Genomic DNA, 26,810 nt, shown 5'->3' with positions numbered 1-26,810 from the left:
ACCAGTGAACTTGAAGGAATGAGAAGTGAGATTAGACTGTGAACCAAAGAACTTTTCTGAACTTACACACACATTGCATACACGTGTGCTTAGAATTAGAAGGGGGTTAAGTTAGGTTAGTTAAGTCAATGGTGATAAGTTAAAGTGTGATTCTGTTTTCATGTTTAAAGATAATAAAAAGCAACTTTTGTTTAAGTAACCATTTGTCTTGGTGAATATCAATTGCTGTTGGGTTTTGGGGTCCTCTGTGCTCGTAACAGTATATATCCGTCCCTGTGCGTAGTCAGAATTCTCTCTGTACGTATCCGTCCCTGAGTGTGGGCAGAATTCTCTCTGTATGTATCCGTCCCTCTGTGTGGGCAGAATTCTCTCTGTACGTATCCATTCCTATGTGTGGGGAGAATTCACTCTGTACATATCCGTCCCTCTGTGTGGGGAGAATTCTCTCCGTACGTATCCGTCCCTCTGTGTGGGGAGAATTCTGTATGTATACATCCATCTGTGTGGAAAGAAAACTTTGTACATATTTGTAATGGCACTGATTTACCACAACAAAAAACAAATAAAGAATACACTCTCTCATTTCTTTCTGCACACCATGAAGTTGACTTTCTTCTATCATTCAATAAATAACATTCCATTATTCAACTTCCCAAACACCACTGAGCTAAACTGCTCCGACTTTCTCATTGACTCACTGCCACACAGGTGATTCTGGCACTCTCACTCTCCTCCTCCTGCATCTGAGATTCATTACCCGTACACTGACACATAAAGCACTCGCGCATAAATGCTATTACTCCCACACGTCGCATTGCTTATGTCATCAGCGGCGGCCAGCACTGCACACGATGAACGTAAGTATACCACTGCGACTGACCTTCCCTCAGCTTCCAAGCCACTGCTAGAATGTCTGAGCTACATTCCATAGACCAAATGGCATTCACAGAAACTCAAACGCGGTGAAAGGTGTAATTAATGCCATTTTTGCAACATTAGGAAGCTGAACTGGAATCGGTAGTAAGCATATACTAGATCTATTTTCACAAATACATGTTTGCTGAAAAGTCTTGTAATTTGGGGATGTTGTATCAGTCAGGCATGGGAGAATTTTTCAGGACACTATAATATCCACGAGGCCACCAATCCCCAGGAGATATTTTATTTAGAACCATAAACAACAGTGAAGCCCAGCAGCTGTCAGATCTATGGATTATGTCCAACTCTTGCATGTGGTCAAATTCCAATTTCACAATATTAAGATGGTCCAGGGGTAATCTACGAGCCCGTGCTTCCACCAGAGGACCCAGAATCTCTATATGGTGGGTTACTGCAAGTTTAATGTCTGTGTGATGATAGATGGGATCACAAGGCAAGGGAAACACTTAAGCAAGGCTCAGAAAGGGCAGAAGTCAGGCTGAAGACTCGTCAGGCAGCTGATGACATTGCAGGGACGACAGATGCAGTTCACTAGAGCTCCAGTCCATGACGCAGCAACTTTTCAAATCCAAAGACAAAATGTGACAAGAAATCTGCTCCCAAAATGGAATTTTCCACATTTGCAACTGTGAAAACCCACCAAAAAGGTTGGAGACTGAAATCCAACGTGTCTCTGCCAAATGTTTCAATAGGAGAATCAAAAGCAGTTGAAAGATCACATGACACCTTGGGGTGTCTGCGTTCCTCCATGATTAGAGGGATCATTGAAACCTCTGCACCGGAATTAACAAGAAACTGAACAACCGAGGGACAGTTTATGAGGAAAAGACTAGCTGGCTTGCCCATGCAGAGCTGTTGCCTCTTCTGTTGAACCTGGTCGCTTCCCGGCAGCCATTTATAGAAGTCGCAAAGTGGCTCACAGGACTAGGCAGCAGTACCAAATCTCCAATGCTTCCAACAAATACACTGTCTGTCGCCTCTACCATCACGATTCCAACCAGGTCAATGTAAGAAATTCCATGCGAGCCCAAAGCCTGGATCTACTTAGTCAGTGCTGCCATTTGCTGCTCCAACTCCATTCTCTTTGGTTGCTACCTTTGATTGATTAGGTGCTGACGCTTCACAAGACGCTGTAAGCAGTTGTCCCAGTTCCATTTGCTCCTGTTGATAAGGGGGAAGAAGCCAATCCCTCTAGCTTCAACAAGGTCGGCATGATCTGCCAACTGATCGAGGGTGGACATTGGAAAGGCAGACAGCAAATGCTCTTGAACATGACTAGGTAAACATCCAAGAAATGGGTTTCCAAATATCACCTTCAACAGTATCTGTTCCAGCTCACCTGCGCCACCTCCTCAACATCTGTGATGGTAGCCTATCACCTAGGATGTCATCAGCTCGTGATTGGGCAATGCGAGTCTCCCTAGATGTCTGGGTACACCGTGAAATAGCCGCCTTAAGCATGTCATATGGGAAATTACCGTCCAAATCCACTAAGACATCCTCCACTTCACAGCCAATCTGTTCTGGAAGACAATCCACAAGTAAACTGTACTTTGTCTTCTGATTTGTCACATTGAGGGCAGAAAAATGTGTTTTGAGGATCATGGATCATGCTGTGCATTATAACAAAAAGTTGGGAGGAATCTTTAGTTTGTCCTCCCTGATTGCTCCTGTAAGGGGCTTTTCCTCTCCACCATCCATTTTAAATTAGAAGGGACTGGGAACTCATGGGGTCAGCACATGGAATGGCACTGATTTATCACAGCTTACAAACAGAATTCACTCACTCGTTTCTTTCAGCCCACCATGAAGTTGACTTTCTATTATTATTTACTGGACACAACATTGTATTCTTCAACTCTCCAAGCACCACCCAGCTAAACTCATTGACTCACTGCCACGTGGGTGATACAGACACTATGGCTTTCCTCCTGCATCTGATATTCATCACCCATATACTGACCCTTAACACACCCGCTGTATCGCTCAAGTCATCAGCGGCAGCCAGCAACGCCCCCGATGAAGGTAAGTGAGCAATTGTGGTATATCTGTATGTGTGGGGAGAATTCTCTCTGCATATATGTCTCTCTGTGTGGAGAGAATTCCTTCCGTATATATCAGTCGCTCTGTGTGGGGTGAATTCTCATTATATATAGTCATCACTCTCTGTATATATCCATCTGTGAGGGGAGAATCCTCTCTGCATCTATCCCTCTCTCTGTGGGGAGAATCCTCTCTGCATCTATCCCTCTCTCTCTCTCACAAATAAAAAATACACACACACACACACACACACACACGACCTATATATGCTCATATTAGATTCTTTGGAAATGCTTTTAATGGGCTCCAGAGAATGTCTGCTTATCATGTAAAATGAAGACCTTTTGCATCTTTATTCTCCATGCCATACTAAAAGGTGGTACCCCTATTTAGCAGGTGTTATCATTCATTAAGTTCTTAAATGAAAACCTTTGAAATTTTCTTCCTCAGTTGCTTATCAAAAATCTATCTTTTTTTTTAAATCTATCTTTCTTGAAAATAAAGATGATATTTCACCAATTGCAGATGGAATGGCAGAGTTGAAATTATAATCAGATCATCCATGATCTCATTAAACAGCAAAGCACAATTGAGTGGCAGTGGTTTATTCTTGGCTCATTCAGAGGTTCATCGCCTTGTATAAATCTAATAAATGAAGTGAGATTTGCATTTTTTCACCAATTTTAATGAACATATTCTTTTTTTAAACTTTTCAGAAGGTTTTCTGAGCAACTCAAATCAAATAACAAGTTTTACCAAACAAATTAGATGCAATATTTGGACTAAAAGCTCAAAAAAACCTATCCCCAAAAAGGAAAAATAAAGCCTACTAGTTACTAATAACCACTTGATTCTGTCAAAAATACAGACACAACCCGACACCCATTCAATTAAGATTCAAACATCTGCAGATTTTGTTTCTCTTTTCATAGACCTATTAATTTTACTTCAATACATTAAAATTTGAGGATTGCAAATATTTATTTGGTAAACAGAACATAAATATTTTTCTACAAAAAAAGTAATGTTGGCTTTTGAACAAGTGACATCTCCTGATGTCACACAGGACTTGGTAGACATGTAATCCATAAAAAGCACTTCAACATTTTACATCTTTAAAAAGTAAGGATGGTTATGGTTCACAGAAAAATTGAACTGAGTGAACAGCAGCTATCCAATGCTGATATTTAATTTTGAACAATTGTTTTCAAACTTAGATTAGCAATTTGGATTCAGAAGCTGGATGCAAATGCATGAGGGAAGTGGAAGAAAAGTGGGGAAAAGGACAGAAATACAGACATTAATAAACCATTGTACAAGATGAAAGGAAAACATGTGCTCCCGGAATAGAGCTGAACTAGCCATAGAGTAATTGAAGGATATTTGCACACAGTGCATTTAAAATCTCCAATTACTGTAGAGTTTCATTCAAAAAACAGGCAAGGGGGAGATTTCTTGGGCTTTGAAGAGATTTGAATCCTTGTTAGCAACATGCAAGGCCTCAGAAAACCAGAGTACTGTAGATAATGATAGAGTTTGCCATATGTACTACATAGAGACAGAAATTTTGGGGAGTCACGTGATGGAGTAGGCCAGACGGTGAACTCCAGCCCTCTCCAGAAAATTCAGAAAAAACAAAGCAAAACACAAAGGCACAAAAGTAAAAATCAAAGTAAAGTGAATATAAAGGTGGAAAGAAGATGGCGACGAAAAAAGAAAAGTCGAAACCAACAGTAAGAAGAGAGGAAGAGAAGACAACGGAAGATGAAGGAAAAGGCCTTACCTGTTTGAAGAGGCCCGCGGTGGAGAGAGAAACCCGCTCCCTCAGGTCGGTAGAAATTGGACTACAAAAATGGCTCGCTGAGCCGAGTAAAAGTGCGCAACCGCGCATGCGCGAGGAGTCGCACATGCGCGATGCGCATGAAAAAAAACACACCGACGGGGGGGGGACCAGCTGGGGAGTCGATCTCCACAGCCAGCAATGACAGCTGCAGAACACCTGCAGCAAGAGGAGAACACAGAAGACAATTATAACAAGAAAGAAGAGAAGAAAAGGGCAACAAAGAATCAACAGATGGCCAACCCAGAGGAAGAAGAAGAGGAAGAGGAAGAGTACAGTGAAATACAAGAAGGGAAAGGCAAGATAAAGGATATACTTTCTCTTATTAAAGAATACATGGAGTCATTTAAAGAATGGCAAGCGCAAGAATTTAATGATTTAGGAAGAAGAATAAACAATACAGAAGAGAAAATGAATAAAATAGATATGACCTTATCAGAAATGGGAAAAAGAATGGACAAGGTGCAAGAACGAGAAGCAGCAGTAGAAATGGAGGTAGAGGACTTAAAAAAGAAATTAGAGGAATCTAATAAAAGAGTTAAAGAGACACAAGAACTGTTAGCTCAGAAAATAGATATAATGGAAAATTATAACAGAAGAAATAACATAAAGATAGTGGGCCTTAAGGAAGATGAAGAAGGCAAGAATATGAGAGAGTTTATAAAAGATTGGATCCCTAGGATCCTAGGATGTCCAGAACTACAACAAGAAATGGAAATAGAAAGGGCACATAGAGCATTGGCCTTTAAACCACAATCACAACAAAAGCCAAGATCTGTTTTAGTAAAATTCCTAAGATATACTACAAGAGAAAAGGTACTGGAGAAAACAATGGAAAAAGTAAGAGTGGACAATAAGCCACTGGAGTACAAAGGGCAAAAAATCTTCATTTATCCAGATATAAGTTTTGAACTCCTGAAGAAGAGAAAGGAGTTCAATACAGCAAAGGCGATTTTATGGAAGAAAGGGTATAAATTTATACTAAAGCATCCAGCGGTATTGAAAATATGTATTCCAGGACAACAAAACAGACTATTCTCGGATCCAGAGGAAGCACGAAAATTTGCAGAACAATTACAAAATAGACTGAGAGATGAAGACGTGTAACGAGAGTACAAAAGACTGCGAACTAAGAAGACATAAGTTTTGAACTCTTGAAGAGGAGGAAGGAGTTCAAAACATCGAAAACGATCTTATGGAAAAAAACTATTCTCGGATCCAGAGGAAGCAAGGAAATTTGCAGAACAACTACAAAACAAACAGAGAGATGAAGACATGTAATAAGAGTAAAAATGACCACGATTTATATCTATCTGGGTAAAGAGGTATATGTGTATATATGTATAATGTGCATACATGAATGTATCCGTATTTAGAGGAAAATATAGATAGTACAGACAAGAATTAATAAGGGAAGGAAAAGGAATAGAGGGAATAAGGAGGGAATTAAAAGAGTGACCTTTGTCACATATGAAAAGTGAAATCCTTTCTGGGGGGGGCTGGGTGGGGGGGTGTTACGGTCACTGCAAAATCAGTTGACGCTTGCGAGTGAATTCGCAGATCCAAATGGAGAGGGGAGATGTGGTTGTCCGACAAGGGATAAAGGACAACTCAGGAGGGGAAGGGGGGATTGGGGCTAAAGAAGTTTTAAATAGGAGAATAAGGAAAATGTTTGATGTTTTAGGAATGTTGTCTTATAAAGGATTCAAAACAAGAAAACAGAAATGGATAAGAAGGAAAGGTAATGATGGAGAAACGGAAAGGGAAGATAAACAAAGTATAAAATGGCTACGTTGAACTATATGACTTTAAATATTAATGGAATACATAACCAAATTAAAAGGAAGAAACTGCTAAATTTACTGAAAAAAGAAAAAATTGATATAGCATTTGTGCAAGAAACACTGAATTGGAACATAAGAAATTAAAGAGAGATTGGGTAGGACACGTAACAGCAGCATCGTATAATTCAAAAGCAAGAGGAGTAGCTATATTAATTAGTAAAAATGTGCCATTTAAAATAGAAGAGGAAATAATAGATCCAGCAGGGAGATATGTAATGATAAAATGTCAGATATATTCAGAGTTTTGGAATCTACTCAATGTATATTCACCTAACGAAGAAGATCAAAAGTTTATGCAAGATATCTTTTTGAAGATAGCAGATACGCAAGGGAACATATTAATAGGAGGGGATTTCAACCTGAATTTGGATTCAAATATGGACAAAACTGGGAAAAAAATTAACAGAAAGAACAAAGTAACCAAATTTATAATTAAATCGATGGAAGAAATGCAACTTTTGGATATATGGAGGAAACAACACCCAAAGGAAAAGGAATATTCATATTACTCGGCTAGACATAAAACATACTCAAGAATAGACCTATTTTTGTTATCAGCTCATATGCAAGATAGAGTAAAAAAAACAGAATATAAAGCTAGAATACTATCGGACCATTCACCCTTAATATTGACAGTAAAGTTAGAGGACATCCCTCCAAGAATGTATAGATGGAGATTAAACCCATTGTTACTTAAAAGGCAGGATTATAGAGAATTTATTGAAAAACAAATTAAAATGTATTTTGAAATAAATACGGAATCAGTGGAAGATAAGTTTATACTATGGGATGCAATGAAAGCATTCATTAGAGGGCAAATAATAAGTTTTGTAACTAAGATGAAGAAGGACTACAATCAGGAAACAGAGCAGTTGGAAAGGGAAATAGTAAATATAGAAAAAGAATTAGTAATGAAGGAAGATATCACTAAAAGAAGAGAATTGCCGGATAAAAAAACAAAATATGAAACATATAAGGTGGAGAAAAATATAATGAAGACAAAACAGAAATATTATGAACTAGGGGAAAAAAAGCACAAAATCCTAGCATGGCAGCTTAATACAGAACAAGCTAAGAAAATGGTATTGGCATCAAGGAAAAAAGACAAACAATTTACATATAATCCAAAAGAAATTAAGGAAAACTTTAGAGAATTCTATGAACAATTATACCGAACTGAAAACGAAGGGAAAGAAGGGAAAATAGATGAATTTCTAACTAAAATTGAACTACCAAAACTACAAATAGAGGAACAAAATAAATTAACAGAGCCATTTGGAATAGTAGAAATACAAGAGATAATAAAAAAATTACCAAATAATAAGACACCAGGAGAGGATGGATTCCCAATAGAATTCTATAAAACATTTAAAGACTTATTAATTCCGCCCCTCCTTGAAGTAATCAACCAGATTGATAAAAGGCAAAGCTTACCAGATTCTTGTAAAACAGCAATAATTACAGTAATACTAAAGCAAGGGAAAGATCCACTCACACCAGCATCATATAGACCAATATCATTACTTAACACAGATTATAAGATAATAGCTGAATTATTAGCAAACAGATTAGCAGAGTATGTACCGAAAATGGTAAATCTAGACCAAACTGGATTTATCAAAAAAAGACGCACAACAGACAATATTTGTAAATTTATTAACTTAATTCATGCAGTAGAAGGGAATAAAGCACCAACAGTAGCAGTTGCTTTAGACGCAGAGAAGGCCTTTGACGGAGTAGAATGGAATTATTTGTTCAAAGTATTGCAAAAATTCAGTTTACCGGAGAAGTATATTAATTGGATTAAAGCATTATATAAGGGACCATTTAGCGAAAGTGACAGTAAATGGACATGTATCAAAGCAATTTAACTTAAGCAGGTCAACACGACAGGGATGCCCACTATCACCTTTATTGTTTGCGTTAGCTATAGAACCACTAGCAGAATTGATAAGAACAGAAAATAATATAAAAGGGATAAAAATAAAAGACAAGGAATATAAAATCAGTTTATTTGCGGATGATGTTATAGTATACTTAACAGAACCAGAACTATAAATAAAAGAATTATATAAGAAATTGAAGGAATATGGAGAAGTGTCGGGTTACAAGATCAACATAAATAAAAGTGAAGCAATGCCTATGAATGATGCGGATTTCTCAAAATTTAAGAAAGAATCACCATTTAGATGGCAAATGCAAGCAATAAGATACCTAGGTGTACAAATAAACAAAAATCTCGGCCAACTATATAAACTCAATTATTATCCACTAATGAAAAAATTACAAGATGATTTAGAGCATTGGAAAGATTTACCATTAACACTAATAGGAAGGATAAACTGTATTAAAATGAACATTTTTCCAAGGATATTATACTTATTTCAGGCATTGCCAATACAACTGACAGAGAAATTCTTCAAGGAGTTAAAGAAAATAATAAGGAAATTTTTATGGAAAGGGGGGAAACCGAGGATAGCACTAGATAAATTAACAGAATGGTATAAACAAGGAGGCTTACAACTGCCAAACTTTAAAAATTACTATAGAGCCGCACTATTAAGATACCTATCAGATTTTTATCAAACAAGGGAAAAGCCAGATTGGACTAGATTAGAATTAGATAAAATAGGGGAAAAGACACCTGAACACATATTATATAAATGGGATGAAAAATTGGTACAACATAGAAGTTCTCCAGTATTACATCATCTACTCAATATTTGGAAGAAGATTCATGTAGAAAGAAATAAAACAAATTATCAATTATCAAAACTAATATTGACGCAAAACAAGTTACTCCCTTTTACAATAGATAACCTTTCCTTTAGAGAATGGGAGAAAAAAGGGATTAAAAGAATAGAAAATTGTTTTTCAGGAAATAGACTATTATCCTTTGAACAAATGAAAGATAAGTACAATATAACTGGAGATACAGCGCTGGCATATTACCAACTGAGATCCTACTTGAAAGATAAATTAGGAAGCAACTTGAGTTTACCAGAGGGAAGTAACCTTGAATATGTGATTACAGATACAATGTTAATCAAAAGATTTATAACAAATATGTATATTAAACTGCAAGAAAAGGAGAATGAGGAAACAAATGGTAAAACTAAACAAAAATGGGAATAGGATTTAAATGTAAAGATAAAAAAGGAAACATGGGAGAAGTTATGCTCTGGAACGATGAGAAATACAATAAATACGAGGTTACATATGATGCAATATAACTGGTTACACAGGCTATACATTACACCTCAAAAGTTAAATAAATGGGACCCAACAGTATCTGATAGATGTTTTCGATGTAAAAAAGAAATGGGAACAACAATTCATGCAATCTGGACATGTGAAAAAGTAGAAAAATTTTGGGAAGATCTCAATCAGATATTAAATAAAATAACAGAGATCTTTCTCCTAAGTAACATAAAAAACAAAGAATTTGGAATTGATTTGGAGGATGCACAAAAAAGATTTGTTAAGATAGCTCTAGCCGTAGCAAAAAAATGTATTATGTCAACCTGGAAATTGGAAGATTATTTGAAAATACAACAATGGTATATAGAAATGAATAAATGTATTCAATTAGAAAAAATAACATATAGTTTAAGAAATAATATTGAAATATTCGAACAAATATGGGAGCCTTATATTAAACACAATAGCGAAAACCTACCGGGGACAATTACTACCTAAGTTAACAGAAGGAAAAGGAAATGAAAAGAATGGACTCAGTGGAATTTCTGGTGTATTTTTATTGAATGACAACATTGTCTGACTGGTTTAATGTATCCTAGATGTTGTACCTTAAATGGACGGGAGGGGGGAGGTGGGGAGGGTGGGAGGGGAGGAGGGGGGGGGGGGAAATGACATTGTATATGTGTGAAAAGGAAAAAATGTGTATCATGGTTAATGTGATTAATGGTGTGAAAAATAAAAAAAATTTTTAAAAAAGAGACAGAAATTTTGACTGGCTGCAGGCGAATAGGTACTCCATAAAGAAACAAAACTACAATAGTATACATTAAAGAGAGATGAAATATTCAATTACCACAGTGCAATTTGGGGGGCAAAGCACATTTAAACAAAAGCCTTGTTTTCTTTTCACCTATTGTAACAAATATTTTAACTTTTTTTAATGCAGTTGGTAGGAGAGAAGAACAGAGGAAACCAAAACTTTACTGCTTCACATGGAAGGGGACCAATAAACTTTAAGAGCCTTAAGGGGTTATAGCTTAAAAAAGTAAAGAATGCCTTTTTTTTGGTGTCAGCACAGGCATCTATTAGTGTAACAAGAGAATCATAGAATGCTACAGCACAGAAAACAGGCCATTCAGCCCCTCTAGTCTGTACCAACCATCATCTCTAGCTCCCATACCATAATCCTCCAGTCCTCTCGCATCCATGTACCCATCCAATTTATTCTTAGAACACACAATCGAGCCCACATTCACCTCAGCAGATGACAGCTCATTCCACACTCCCACCACCCTCTAATGCTCCCCCTAAACCTCTCCCATCTTCAGCTTAAACCCATGGCCTCTCATATTTATCTCCCCAATCTAAGTAGAAAAAGCCTATCTGCATCCACTGTCTATACCTCTCATTATCTTGTAAATCTTAATTAAATCTCCTTTCATTCTTCTTCGCTCCAAGGAATAAAGTTCCAATCTGTTTAAATCTTTCCCAGTAATTCAACGCCTGAAGACCTGGCAACATTCTAGTAAATCTTCTCCGCACTCTTTTCAATCTTATTGATATCCTTCCTGTAGTTAGGTGCCCAGAACTGCACACAATATTCCAAATGTGGCCTTACCAACATCTTAAACAACTCCAACATAACAATCCAACTCCTATACTCAATACTTTAATTTATAAAGGCTAAGATACCAAAAGCTTTCTTTACAACCCTATCCACATGAAACACCACCTTCAGGGAACAGTATATCTGCACTCCTAGATCCCTCTGCTCCACCGCACTCTTCAATAACTTACCATTTACTATACATCCCCTACCTTGCTTTGTACTTCCAAAATGCATCACCTCATATTTGTCTGCATTAAACTCTAGCTGCCACTTTCTGGCCCATTCTCCCAGTTGATCCAGATCCCTCTGCAAACTTTGAAAATCTTCCTCGCTGTCCACAGCGCCTCCTATCTTTTTATAAACAGCAAACTTGCTCATCCAATGCATAACATCCAGATCCATAATCTGGTTCGGCTGGGAGTCGGAGGAGGAGCTTGGAAAGAGTTGGGCTGTGAGTCAGAGGAGGAAGAGCTTGCTGAAAGTGAGTCAGAGGAGGAGGAGCTTGCTGAAAGTGAGTAGAAGGTAAGCTATTAAAGTCGGGGGCTTACCGGGGCTTGGGCCTACTTGGTTCGGCTGGGAGTCGGAGGAGGAGGAGGAGCTTGCTGAAAGTGACAGGGTTAATTGGACAAGGGGCCAATAAAAGGAGTGAAAGAGAAGGGAGCGGCTAGCGAGGAGCAGCTCAGTGGCGAAAGCAGGCAAGGAAAAAAGGTAAGATGAGTATTCAGAGTCATGCCAATAGGGTTAGTGCTCTGTACTGGGTGTCAGATGTGGGAACAATGGGTGACCTCCACCCTCCCAAATGGCCACATCTGCACCAGGTGTACCGAGATGCAGTTACTAAGGGAGCGAATTAGGGATATGGAGTTGCAGATTGATGACCTGCGGCTTGTAAGGGAGAGTGAGGAGTTAATCGACTCAACTTTCAGGGCGATAAATACTCCAGAACCCGTGTCAGGTAAGTGGGAAACTGTGAGGGGGGGGGGAAAGAAAAAAGCGAGAAAAATGGAGAGCACACCAGTGACTACCCCACTCAGCAACAGTTATGTTCTGTTGGATTCTGTTGAGGGAGATGACCAGGCAGAAGATGGCCACGGGCACTAGGACAATGGCAATGAGCCTAGCAGAGTGGTGCAAAAGAAAAGGAAAAGGAGAAATGCAGTAGTTATTGGGGACTCCATTGTCAGGGGTACGGACAGGAGGTTCTGTGAGCCAGATAAGTATACCCGCATGGTGTGCTGCCTCCCTGGTGCAAAGGTACGAGATATCACAAATCGGGTCCAAAATATTCTGAGAGGAGAGGGAGAGCAGCCTGATGTCTTGGTACATGTGGGTACAAATGACATTGGCAAGAAAAGGGAGGAGGTAAAGAAAAGGGATTACAATGAGCTGGGACGAAAGCTGAAAGACAGGAACGCTAGGGTGGTGATCTCGGGATTACTACCTGTTCCAAATGCAAGTGATGAAAAGAATGCAAGGATAAGGAAAATGAACGTGTGACTGAGGTGCTGGTGTACAAGGCAAGGAGTTAGCTTCTTGGATCATTGGGATCTCTTTTGGGGAAGGCATGATCTTTACAAGAGGGACGGGGTGCACCTAAATCCAAAAGGTGTCAACATTTTGGCAAGTATTTTGGTACAGCAGTGGGGCAAGGTTTAAACTAATTTGGCAGGGGTATGGGAACCAGAGTGATAGGGAAAAGGGTAGGGAAGATAAAGTAATGGCCAGGAAAAGTAAAATAGGAAAAGTAATGTTGGGAGGAGAAAGTAAAAAAAATCAGATGATGCAGTGAGTTTTCGGGTCAATGATAATCTTAAGAAAATTACAAAGAAAAATAGTGGGCAGAAACATCAAAAGAAAAGGTTACAGAAGTCACTAGATATTAAAAGGACAAAGAGCATAAGGACACTTTATCTGAATGCCCGCAGTTTTAGAAATAAGGTTAGTGAACTTGAAGCGCAAATCGGTACCCATGCCTATGATTTGGTCGCCATCACGGAAACATGGCTACAAGGGACCCTAAATGGGAATTAAACTTTCAAGGGTATCAGGTGCTGCAAAGAGATCGACAGGATGGTAAGGGAGGTGGAGTTGCACTCTTATCAAAGATGAGCTCCAGGCAGTAGTGAGGGATGATATAAGATCTAAAGAGCATAATGTTGAGTCCATTTGGATAGAGATAAAGAATAAAAAAGGGAAAAAAATTATTGGTGGGTGTTATCTATCGCCTACTAAATAACAATAGTTTAGTGGCACAGGAAATAAATAGAGAGATAAGTGAGGCATGTAATAATGATACGGCAGTAGTCATGGGGGACTTTAACTTCCACATAGATTGGGAAAATCAAGTTGGTCGTGGGAGTCTGGAAGAGGACTTCATAGAATGCATCCGCGATAACTTTCTTGAGCATCATGTTAAGGAACCCACAAGAGAAAATGTTCTCCTGGATCTAATGTTGTGCTATGAGATAGGTAGAGTAAATGATGTAATAGTCAGAGACCATCTGGGAAATAGCGATCATAGTATGATTGATTTTCTCATTCAGATGGAAGGGGAAATAGATCTAAAACTAATATATTATGGTTAAACAGGGGTGACTACGATAGGATGAGGGAGGAATTGGGCAGAGTGGACTGGGAGCACAGGCTAATTGATGAAACAGTTGAGGAACAGTGGAAGATTTTCAAAGAAATATTTTGTAATGCTCAACAAAAATATATTCCGGTCAGGAAAAAGGGAGGGAAAAATCAACCGTGGTTAACAAAGGAAATAAAGGAGTGTATAAAATTGAAGGCGCAGGTGTACAAAGCTGCAAAGAGCAGTGGGAAACTGGAAGATTGGGATAACTTTAAGAGACAACAAGGAGTTACAAAGCGGGTAATAAGAAATGGGAAAAAGGATTATGAAAGTAAATTGGCACAAAATATAAAAACAGAAAGCAAAAAATTCTATAAATATATAAAACTGAAGAGGGTGGCCAGAGTTAACATAGGACCCTTGGAGGATGAGAAAGGAAAACTGGTAGCAAAAAATGAGGAAATGGCCGAGGCATTAAACATATATTTTGTGTCAGTCTTCACGATGGAAGACATGTCCAGCATGCCCAAGTGCGGAGTTAAGGATGCGAATGTTGGGGAGGGCCTTGATGAAATAGTTGTTACAAAGGAAGTAGTGATGGAGAAACTAATGGGACTAAAGCCAGACAAATCACCTGGTCCTGATGATATGCATCCAAGGGTTCTGAAGGAAATGGCAGTTGATGCATTGGTGGTCATATACCAAAATTCCTTGGATTCTGGGCTGGTCCCGGCAGACTGGAAGACAGCAAATGTCACGCCACTTTTTAAGAAGGGATGTAGGCAGAAGACTGGAAATTATCGGCCAATTAGCTTGACGTCTGTAGTTGGAAAAATGCTTGAAGCCGTCATTAAAGATGAAATAGTGAAACTTTTGGAATGTAAGGGTTCAATCAGGCAGACGCAGCATGGTTTTAGAAAGGGAAGATCTTGTTTGACAAACTTGTTAGGATTCATTGAGGATATAATGGGTGCGGTGGATAGAGGGGAACAGGTTGATGTTGTATATTTGGATTTCCAGAAAGCGTTTGATAAGGTGCCGCACAAGAGACTTACCAATAAGTTACAGGAAAGTGGAGTCCGGGGAAGTATATTGGCCTGAATTGAAAATTGGTTGTCTGACAGGAGGCAGAGAGTCGGGATAAATGGGAGTTTTTCAGGTTGGCAGAGAGTGGTAATTGGGGTGCCACAGGGGTCAGTGTTAGGCCCACAACTGTTCATCATTTACATTGATGACTTGGAGGATGGGACAAAATGTGGTGTAGCCAAGTTTGCGGATGACACCAAATTGAGTGGAAGAGCAAATTGTAATGAGGATGTGGAGAGTCTGCACAGGGATATAGTTAAGCTGGATGAGTGGGCAAAGGTCTGGCAGATGGAGTACAATGTTAGTAAGTGTGAGGTTATCCACTTTGGCAAGGAAAATAAAAGAGCTGAATATTATTTAAAGGGTGAAAAACTACAGCATGTAGTAGTGCAGAGGGACTTGGGAGTGCTTGTACATGAATCGCAAAAAGTTAGGTTGCAGGTGCAGCAGGTTATTAAGAAGGCAAATGGAATGTTGGCCTTCATCGCTAGAGGAATTGAATTCAGGAGTAGGGAGGTAATGTTGCAACTGTATAAGGTACTGGTGAGACCACACCTGGAGTACTGTGTCCAGTTCTGGTCTCCATATTTGAGGAAGGATATACTGGCTTTGGAGACGGTCCAGAGGAGGTTTACTAGGTTGATCCCTGGGATGAAGGGGTTGACTTATGATGAAAGATTAAATCATCTAGGATTGTATTCGCTCGAGTTCAGAAGAATGAGAGGAGATCTTATAGAAACATATAGGATTATGAAGGGTATGGATAGGATAGATGTAGGAAGGTTTTTTGAGCTGGCCGGGGAAACTAAAACGAGAGGACACAGTCTCAAGATTCGGGGGAGTAGATTTAGGACAGAGATGAGGAAAAATAGTTTTTCCCAGAGAGTAGTGAATGTTTGGAATTCTCTAACCAGGGAAGTGGTTGAGGCTGCCTCATTAAACATATTTAAAATTCGGTTAGATAAATTTTTACATGATAGAGGAATTAGGGGATATGGGGAGAAGGCAGGTAGGTGGAGTTAGGTCATAAATTAGATCAGCCATGATCATATTGAATGGCGGAGCAGGCTCAATGGGCCATTTTTGGCCTACTCCTGTTCCTACTTCCTATGTTCCTAGATCACTGATGTATACAACAAACGACAATGGTCCCAACATGGATCCCTGAGGCATACCACTGGTCACAGCCCTCCAATCCAAGAAGCCACCATCCACTGCCATTCTCTGCCTTCTCCCACACAGTCAATTTCAAATACAGTTCACCACTTCTCCTTGAATACCTGTGTCACAACCATCTGAACTAATCTCCCATGTGGAACCATGTCAAAGGATTTACTAAAGTCCATGTAGAGAACATCCACAGCCTTTCTTTTATCCACCTTTCTGGTAACCTCCTCGAAAAACTCCACAAGACTTGTTAAACACAACCTACCATGCATAAACCCATGCTGACCATCTTTAATAAGACCATGACTGTCCAAGTACCTATATCTCCTGTCCCTCAAAACTCTTTACAATTATTTACCTATTACTGACATCAGGCTCACTGGCCTATAATTACCTGGTTTATTTTTAGAGTCTTTTTTTAAACAGCGGGACAACATGAGCTACCCTCCAATCTTCTGGCACTTCACCCGTGGCTAAGAACATTTTGAATGCATCAGCCATGGCCCCAAAAATTTGTATACTACTCTCCCTCAAGGTCCAAGAGAATTTCATATCTGGCCCAAGTGATTTATCTATCTAATAGGAGGTTCAAAAACCTGTTTGATGTTGAAAAGAAACTGATCTTGAACCTACAGGTGGTGGACTTCAGACTTTTGTACCTTCTACCTGAAGGAAAAAGGGAGAGGTGATGGGGGTACTCTATAATTTTCCTTTGTTCAAGATGGGAAACAGGGAAAATCCAGCAAATTATAGGCCAAAGAGCATCACATCAATGGTACAGTTAAACATCACAGAAACATGGCCTTCAGCCCAACTGGTCCCATTTGCCTGCGTTTTGCTCACAACCCTCTAAACCTTCCATATCTATATCCCTGTCGAAATGTGTTTGAATGTTGTTATAAGCACATGCCTCTTCCACTTCCTCCAGTGACTCATGACTCATTATATCTGCCTACCCCCCCCCGCTTCTGTGAGGAAGACAGTCCTCAGGTCCCTTTCAAACTTTTCCTTCTCACCTCAAATCTATGCCAACTTGATTTAGATAACCCTACCCTAGAAAAAAAAACTTTTCCGCAATTATGCCTCTTGTGATTTTACACTCCTCCATGTTATCACCCCTCATCCTCCTGTGCTCTAGGGAATCGAGATACAGCCTATCCTTACAACTCAAGCCCTCCAGACCTGGCAAAATCTTTGTGAATCTTTTCTTCATCATTTGCAGTTTCATGGCATCCTTAATATTAATGGGCAACCACAATTGCATGCAATAGTCTAAATGTAGGCTCACCAATGACTGGTACTGTTATAATGAGGTCCTACTCCTGTACTCAATTCTTCTACAAGTGCAGGCAAGGGTGCCAAACACCTTCACCCACCTATGTCACCATTTTCAGGGAAATATGTACATGTAAGTCTTCTTTTTCCCCACAACAATCTCCAGAGTCCTGCCATTTACAATACTAGTCCAACCTTCGTTTGACTTACTAAAATACATCACCTCACACAAAGTTAAATTTCATCCATCATTGCTTTGCGTACTTCCCCAGTTGATCAAGATCTGGTTGTAAATTTATCCAACCTACTTAATTATAACATCCATTTTGATGTCATTCACAACCATACTATCCATGATACACTTCACTGTCATCCAAATTGTTAATACAGTTGAAAAACAGTGGATCTGCACAGATCCACGAGGCACAACATCTAGTCACAGTCTTCCAATCTGTTTTTGTGCTGTGTGAGCAACTCATTGATGAGAGACTAACTGGCCTATAATTTTTCAAGCTGAGAAACTACCTTCCACTACATCATACCTTGATGAGGGCTCAAGCCCAAAACATTGATTACATATCTTTATCTTTGTCACTATTTGACCTGATCAGTTTCTCCAGCTTTGGTTTTAGCTCAGTGTCTGCACTTTCATGTTTTACTCCTTCACTACTTCCATCTATCTCCTCCCACCAAGCCAATTAGCTAGGTGATCCCTCGCTAAAGGTAAACTACCCCCAACATACGCAGTGACGCATCAGATCAAAAGGACATTCACAGGAGGAGTCACGTGATGGAGTAGTGGCCGGTAGGAGCATACCAGCCCTCTCCAGAAAAGAAGGAAAAAAGTAAAGAAAAAGCAAAGCCACAGACACACAAACCACAACAAATAATAAATAAAGGTGTGGAGGAAATGGCACCAAAGAAAGAAAAGCCAAAAACAACGGGAAGAAAAGAAGAAGGAAAGACGCCACAAGAGAAAGGTGAAGGCCTTACCTGTACGAAGAAGCAGGGACCCACCATGGAAAGAGGAGCCCACTCCCTGAGGTCAGTGGAAACCCCGAAGGGTTGCGACCCACCGAACGCAGGATTACAAGGATGGCTCACGGAGCCAAACAGAGGTGCGCAACCGCGCATGCGCGATGCGCACGACAAAGACAACACCGACAGGAGGGGGGGATCAGCTGTGGAGTTCCACTCCACAGCTTGAACAGCTGAGAAAGACTTGACTGCAGGGCTCCCAGCGGGGAGATATAGAAAATAATGGGAACGGGAGGGAGGAGAATGAAAAAAGGAAATCAGAGACACAGCAGATGACCAGCCCAGAGGAAAAGGACCAACATCAAGACACCATTAAAAAAAATATACCCAGCAAACTGAGATAAACAGCCCAACAAGAAAGTCAGAAGAGACACAGATACAACGAAGAGAGGTAGAGGACACAGGTCCTGGAGTGAACACAGGGGAAGAGGAGCGATAACATCAATCTCTGCGCAGAGAAATAGAAGATAAAGGGAATGGACTGTACATAGATAGAATATTTTTTGAAGAATATATTGAAGCAGTAAAAGAATGGCAGACACGAGAATTTAATGAAATATAAAGAAGAATAAAAGGTACAGAAGAAAAAGTGAGTAGATTAGAGATGGTCATGACAGAAATAGGGAAAAGAGTAGACAAGGTGGAAGAACAAGAAACAGCCGTAGAAATGGAAGTGGACGACTTAAAAAAGAAATTGGAAGAATCTGATAAAAAAGTTAAAGAAACACAGGAGTTGTTAGCTCAGAAGATGGATATAATGGAAAACTATAATAGGAGAAACAATATAAAGATAGTGGGCCTTAAGGAAGATGAAGAAGGCAAAGATATGAAAGAATTTATAAAAGAATGGATCCCCAGGGTCCTAGGAATACCAGAAATACAGGAAGGAATGAAAATAGAAAGGGCACACCGAACATTAGCCCCAAAACCACAGCCACAACAAAAACCAAGATCCATTCTAGTAAAATTCCTGAGATATACGACAAGAGAAAATATATTGGAGAAGGCAATGAAAAAAATGAGAGAAGACAAAAAGCCACTGGAATACAAAGGTCAAAAAAAATTTCTCCCCAGACATAAGTTTTGAGCTCCTGAAGAAGAGGAAGGAGTTTATCGCAGTAAAATCAATCCTATGGAAGAAAGGCTATAAATTTATGTTAAGATATCCAGCGGTGCTTAAAATAGTTATCCTGGGGCAGCAAAGCAGACTGTTCTCGGATCCGGAAAAAGCACGAGAATTTGCAGAACGCCTGGAAAACAGACAGAGAGATGAAGAGATGTAACAAGAACAAGAATGACGACAAACTTCATATAAAGAAGAAAAATAATGTATAAGTAAGAACTAAGAAGGGGAAGAAAGGAAGTAAGGGCGGAATTAAGAGGGTGACCTTTGTTATATATGAAGATAAAAGTATTTTCTGGAGGGGGCTGGGTGAGAGAGAATAACAGTCACTGCGAAATCAGTTGACGCTTGCGAGTGGGTTCACAATCCAAATGGAGAGGGGAGTTGTGGTTGTCCGGCGAGGGAATTTTAGATGTAGGAATACTGGAAATATTTTATGTTTTAGAAGTGTTGACTTACAGTGTGTTCAAAAAAAGAAAACAGAAATGGATAAGAAGGGAAGGTGGCGATGAGGAAATGGAAATGAGAGGTAAACAAAGTAGGAAATGGCCATGTTGAACTATATGACTATAAATATTAACGGAATACATAACCAAATCAAAAGGAAGAGGGTGTTAAATTTACTGAAGAAAGAAAAAATTGATATAGCATTCGTGCAGGAAACGCATCTAACTGAAGTGGAACACAAGAAATTAAGGAGAGACTGGGTAGGGCACGTAACGGCAGCATCATATAATTCAAAAGCCAGAGGAGTAGCTATATTAATCAATAAAAATATACCACTCAAAATAGAGGAGGAAATAATAGATCCAGCAGGGAGGTATGTAATGATAAAGTGTCAGATATATTCAGAATTTTGGATTTTGCTCAATGTATATGCACCTGTTGAAGAGGATCAAAAATTTATGCAAGATATCTTTTTGAAGATTGCAGATACGCAGGGGAATATACTGATAGGAGGGGACTTTAACCTTAATTTGGACTCAAAGATGGATAAAACTGGAAAAAAGACTAGCAGAAAGAATAAAGTAACCAAATTTATGGTTAAATCGATGCAGGAAATGCAACTTTTGGATATATGGAGGAGACAACACCCAAAGGAGAAGGAATACTCATATTATTCGGGTAGACATAAAACATACTCAAGGATAGACCTGTTCCTATTGTCAGCCCACATCCAAGGGAGAGTTAGGAAAACGGAATATAAAGCTAGATTGTTATTGGATCACTCACCCCTGTTATTAGCAATAGAGCTGGAGGACATCCCACCAAGAACGTATAGATGGAGATTAAACTCCATGCTACTTAAAAGACAGGATTTTAGAGAATTCATTGAGCGACAAATTAAAATGTACTTTGAAATAAATACGGAATTAGTGAAAGATAAATTTATACTATGGGATGCAATGAAAGCATTCATCAGAGGGCAGATAATAAGTTATGTAACTAAGATGAAGAAGGACTACAATCGGGAAATAGAACAGCTGGAAAGGGAAATAGCAAGTACAGAAAAAGAATTAGCAATAAGGGAAGATACAACAAAAAGATGAGAATTGGCAGACAAAAAAATAAAATATGAAACACTACAAACATACAAGGTGGAGAAGAACATAATGAAGACAAAACAGAAATTTTATGAGCTAGGAGAAAAAATGAACAAGATACTAGCTTAAGAGAGAACAAACTAAAAGAACGGTATTGGCATCAAGGAAAAAAGGACAAACAAATTACATATAACACAATGGAGATCAATGAAAACTTCAAGGAATTCTACAAGCAACTATATCGAACTGAGAACGAAGGGAAAGAAGACAAAATAGATGAGTTTCTAGCTAAAATTGAACTACCGAAATTGCAAGAGGAGCAAAATAAATTAATAAAATCATATGAAATAGAGGAAATACAGGATATATTAAAAAAACTACCGAACAATAAAATGCCGGGAGAGGATGGACTCCCAATAGAATTTTATAAAACATTTAAAGACTTATTAATTCTTCCTCTCCTGGAAGTAATGAACCAGATTGAAGAAACACAAAACATGCCAGATTCATGCAAAACAGCAATAATTACAGTAATACCAAAGATGGGGAAAGATCCATTAACACCAGCATCGTAAAGACCAATATCTCTACTTAACACAGGTTATAAGATAATAGCTAAACTATTAGCAAACAGATTGGCCAACTGTGTACCAAAAATAGTAAAACTAGATCAAACTGGATTTATTAAGAAAAGACGAACAACGGACAATATCTGTAAGTTCATTAACTTAATCCATGCAGTACAACGAAACAAGACGCAAAAGGTGGCAGTTGCCTTAGACGCAGAGAAAGCCTTTGACAGAGTAGAATGGAATTATTTATTCAAAGTACTACAGAGGTTCAACCTACCAGAGAAATATATTAATTGGATTAAAGCATTATATAAGGGACCATTGGCGAAGGTGACAGTAAATGGATATATATCAAGCCAATTTAAATTAAGCAGATCAACGAGGCAGGGATGTCCACTATCTCCCTCACTGTTCACGTTAGCTATAGAACCACTGGCAGTACTGATAAGAACAGAAAATAAAATAAGAGGGATAAAAATAAAAGAGAAGGAATATAAAATCAGTCTATTTGCAGATGACATCATAGTATACTTAACAGAACCAGATATATCAATGAAAGAATTACATAAGAAATTGAAGGAATATGGAGAAGTATCAGGGTACAAGATCAACGCAAATAAAAGTGAAGCAATGGCAATGAATAATGCGGATTTCACAAAGTTTAAGAAAGAATCACCATTTAGATGGCAAACACAAGCAATTCGATACCTAGGTATACAACTAGATAATAATCTAGGCCATCTATACAAACTAATTATCAGCCATTAATGAAGAAATTACAAGACGACTTCGAACATGGGAAAGATTTACCACTAACACTGATAGGAAGGGTAAATTGCATTAAAATGAATATCTTCCCAAGGATACAATACCTATTTCAATCGTTACCAATTCACCTAACAGAGAAATTCTTTAAGGAGCTAAAGAAAATAATAAGGAAATTCTTATGGAAAGGGGGGAAACTGAGGATAGCGCTAGATAAATTAACAGAATGTTACAAACAAGGGGGCTTACAGCTACCAAACTTTAAGAATTATTATAGAGCAGCACAATTAAGATACCTATCAGATTTTTATCAAACAAGGGAAAAACCAGATTGGACCAGATTAGAGCTAGATAAAATAGGGGAGAAGGTACCTGAACATATGCTATTTCAGTGGGATGAAAAGCTGGTGCAACATACGAATTCACCAGTACTGCACCATCTGCTCAACATTTGGAAGAAGATTCATATAGAAAGGAATAAAACAAATTACCAACTACCAAAATTAATATGACACAAAATCAACTAATCCCTTTCACAATAGATAACCTTTCCTTTAGAGATTTACTTCGTTTTTGGTATCTTTCATGTTCAAAATGTGTCAATGGCATTATCTCACTTTTGTCCATATTTACTTTATAACCAGATATTCTTCCATATTTTTCTCGTGTTCCTTGTAATTTTTCCAAAGATTTAGCCGGGTCTGACAGGTATTGTAGCCATATCATTGGCAAATAGATGAATTTTGTCGTCTTCTTGTGCAATTTTGAAGCTAAGATTTATAACAAACATGTACATCAAACTGCAAGGGAAAGAGAACGAGGAGACAAGCTGTAAACCCAAACAAAAATGGGAACAAGATCTAAAGATAAAGATCTTTATCTAAAGATAAAGAATGAAACATGGGAAAAGCTATGCTCCGGAACTACGAGAAATTCAATAAACACGAGGTTACGCATGATACAATATAATTGTATATGGTATATTGTATACACAGGCTATACATCAAGCCCCAAAACTTAAATAAATGGGACCCAACAGTATCAGACAGATGTTTTCGTTGTAAGAAGGAAACGGGAACAACAGTACATGCAATTTGGGCATGTGAGAAAGTGGAAAAGTTTTGGGAAGATCTAAACCAGGTATTAAATAAAATCACAAAAAGCAACATACCAAAAAATCCAGAGATCTTTCTTCTAAGTAATACAAGAAGTGAAGAACTTGGACTTGAGTTGGATGGAGCACAAAAAAAGATTTATTATGATAGCCTTAGCTGTAGCAAAAAAATGTATTATGTCAACCTGGAAATTAGAAGATTGCCTGAGAATACAGCAATGATACATAGAAATGAATAAATGTATTCCATTGGGAAAAAAAAATAACATCTCAGTATTCGAACAAATTTGGGAACCGTACATGGAACACAACAGAGAAGTTCTACCGCAGACCTCCACCATCTAAAATGACAGAAGGAGAACACGAAATGAACTGACCCAGTATGTAAAAGTAGAAGACTCAAATTTCTTGTTTATTTTCATTGTGTGATGACATTGTTTAATGGGTTTAATGTATCATATAGGTTGAATGTTGAGTGGGTAGGGGTGGGGTGAAGGAGGGAGGGAAGGGAGAGGGGGAAGGGGAGAACGTGACACTGTGTATATTCAAGAGGGAAATGTTTGTGTGTATTTTGGTTAGTATGGTTCATAGTGTGAAAAATTTTTTTTAATTTTTTAAAAAGACATTCACAAGCATGAGAGAGGTAATGCTCTGAAAGGCCATAAGGGAATGTGACTGAAATGAACCAAATACCCTTTTGTGTGTCATAAATAATATGTTCAATAAAAAGTGGAAACTCAAATATGCCATTCAACCACTCATGCCTCTTCTCCTCTTCAAAGATCTGAGCTTATTGCTCAACTTGGTATTGCTTTCCAGCACCAAACCTTCAATAAAGTTCTAACCAAATTCTAATGTGTAATTCATCTAGTAACTTTCATCCCAAATCAGATAACTTATTCCTGAAACGTTCTCCTTTTAACAAAAAAAGCCTATTTCAGAACTTGGTTCACTGGTGAAGCCAATTATTACAATTCTTTAAATACCTTTGATAAGTGAACCAGTGCCTTAAACAGTGAAGGCACATCCATGGTGCAGAAGATTCTTTGTTGTTATGCCACTGCAGGAATAAGTGGGTTGCTCAGACATTGAAGAATCTAAGGCATTGTTTTGGGCTTGAAGACATGATAGCTAGACAAGATTTACTTCAAAGAGACCAGGTGGATTCTCAAGTAAGTTTCACAGCCACCAATTCTGACAAGGGGATGTTCGTGCCTAAAATCTTCCCTGCCCAAATCTCACCCACCCACACCCTACCACCATGTACTGAACTTCTTCATATTAACCATATATTACATTGCATTTTAAGGCAAATTAATTGGAAAAACAGTAATTACATCTCTCAAAATTCTTAATTGCTGCCTAAAAAGATTAAAGAGCACACAGGTATTTAGTAAAAACTTACTGCCGTGGTATACAGTACAGAAAGGGATAAATACAAAAGGTATATAATATTCACAATGATAGCATTGAATAAAAATATTTCAATATTGCAGTCTTTTTGTGGCGTTGGAGCAGCTTATAAGGGTGGTAAAGGTGGGGTAGTAAAGGGAGGTTTAATAGCTTGATAGCCATTGGAACAAAACGGTTCTTGAATTTGGAGATTTCAGGCTTTTGAACCTTCTTCCTGATGGCGGCAGTGAGAAGAGGTTGTGACCAGGGTAATACAGGTCCTTTAAAATGTTGGCTGCCTTTCAGAGACAGCATCTCAAATGGTGGAATATAGGACGTTGGAGCCTGTGATGGACTCAGTTTATTACCCTCTGCATTCCTAGGACTGAAATAACCATAACGCAACCAGTCAGTACATTTTCCCCAGTATACTTGATAAAGTATTTAATGACATGCCAAATCTCCTCAGACTTCTTAGAGTTAAGAGACATTGAGTGCCTTTGTGGTTTCCTAGATTTGCTGGCTTCAGGCATCAACCACTTTGATTAATAAGATGTGTGTAGAATATGGTGTTCAAACAACTCATCAACAATCTATAAATTCCAACACCGTTGTAACTAATTGAATTGTTGTTGGAATGTTTATAGACATTTAATCATATGAGCTTTCAAAAATCCTTCATAAGAAACTTAAGTTGAGGCTCAAAAAAAAAATTCTCATTATGAAATTGGTTTGTTGTGTAGAACAGTCAGGAAAATGGGCAGGTATTCAAATCAGTGAGCTGTTAACTTATAGCCTGCAAAGAACTGTCTACAAGGAGAGAAAAACATGTCCTAGCTTCCCCTCTATTATTACAGTACATATGCAAACAAAGTAAATATGCAAAACAGTAGGAAAAATAAACTAAACAGCACACTTAACTGAATGGAATGGGTTAAATTACAAGGACTTGTGTTACATTCCCTGGAACTTAGATTAAGGACGGTGATTGAAATTTTCAAGTAGAGAAAAAAAATTAACCATCAAACAGCAGAGAAGGTTTCAGTCATTAGCCCCTTTCATACTTGTGTCCAACTAAATTTTATAGCGCTTTTGCTGTTCATATTTGACCACTCTTAACTGGGGTTTTTGCTGTTCATATTTGACCACTCTTAACGTGTTCACAATTGCAAGGAGCCATCCCCAGGGTTAGGACTGTTCTACCTTCTACCAGTGATGTCATGATGCATCGAGCGACAGTGACCTGCCCTAAATCCTGATCAATGTATTATCATATATTTGAACAAAATTAATTATAACATAATTAAGCTTTATGTTGTCCCGACCTATATAAACCTTTTTAAGGGACCGTGGGAAATTGCTAGCAATAAATAGCAATAGCAGACAATTTTTAAACAGCATGGGAACATTGGTAGTGCTAAAGCATACAATTTATAAATACCATAGGAAAAGCGATAGCAGACCTGCTCTCCTAGAATTCCATGTGGCAGAGAAAAGGCTGCATGCATGGAGCCCTCATGGAGGGGTTTCTCTGCCGCATGGCATTCTGGGAAGTTAGGTCCACCATCGCTTTACAAATTGTGCGCTATAGCACTACCCACTTTCCCACACTTCTTAAAAACTGCCCACTATTGCTCTCTATCTCACTGCAACTTTCCCATGGTACAGTTTATACCTTCACTT

The 26,810-nt window shown here is 38.5% G+C and overlaps 1 protein-coding gene across 4 annotated transcripts in view; it reads right to left on the bottom strand.

The window, feature by feature from the left end:
• Positions 1 to 26,810, bottom strand: part of smad4b (SMAD family member 4b) — a 179,902-nt gene that overhangs the window by 127,884 nt on the left and 25,208 nt on the right. Inside the window, exon 2 of one of the 4 annotated variants that reach the window (XM_069923909.1) lies at positions 201 to 499. The exons of the other annotated variants lie outside the window; for them this stretch is intronic. Coding sequence (XP_069780010.1) covers positions 201 to 203 — 3 coding nt within the window. The 5' untranslated portion in view covers positions 204 to 499. The remainder of the gene's footprint in view (positions 1 to 200; positions 500 to 26,810) is intronic. 4 annotated transcript variants of the gene reach the window in all.

Source organism: Narcine bancroftii, chromosome 3 (genome assembly GCF_036971445.1).
Source record: "Narcine bancroftii isolate sNarBan1 chromosome 3, sNarBan1.hap1, whole genome shotgun sequence".
NCBI lineage: Eukaryota > Metazoa > Chordata > Chondrichthyes > Torpediniformes > Narcinidae > Narcine > Narcine bancroftii.
The sequence above is the reverse complement of the archived record's forward strand: the minus strand, read 5'-3'. Positions and strand labels throughout refer to the sequence as shown.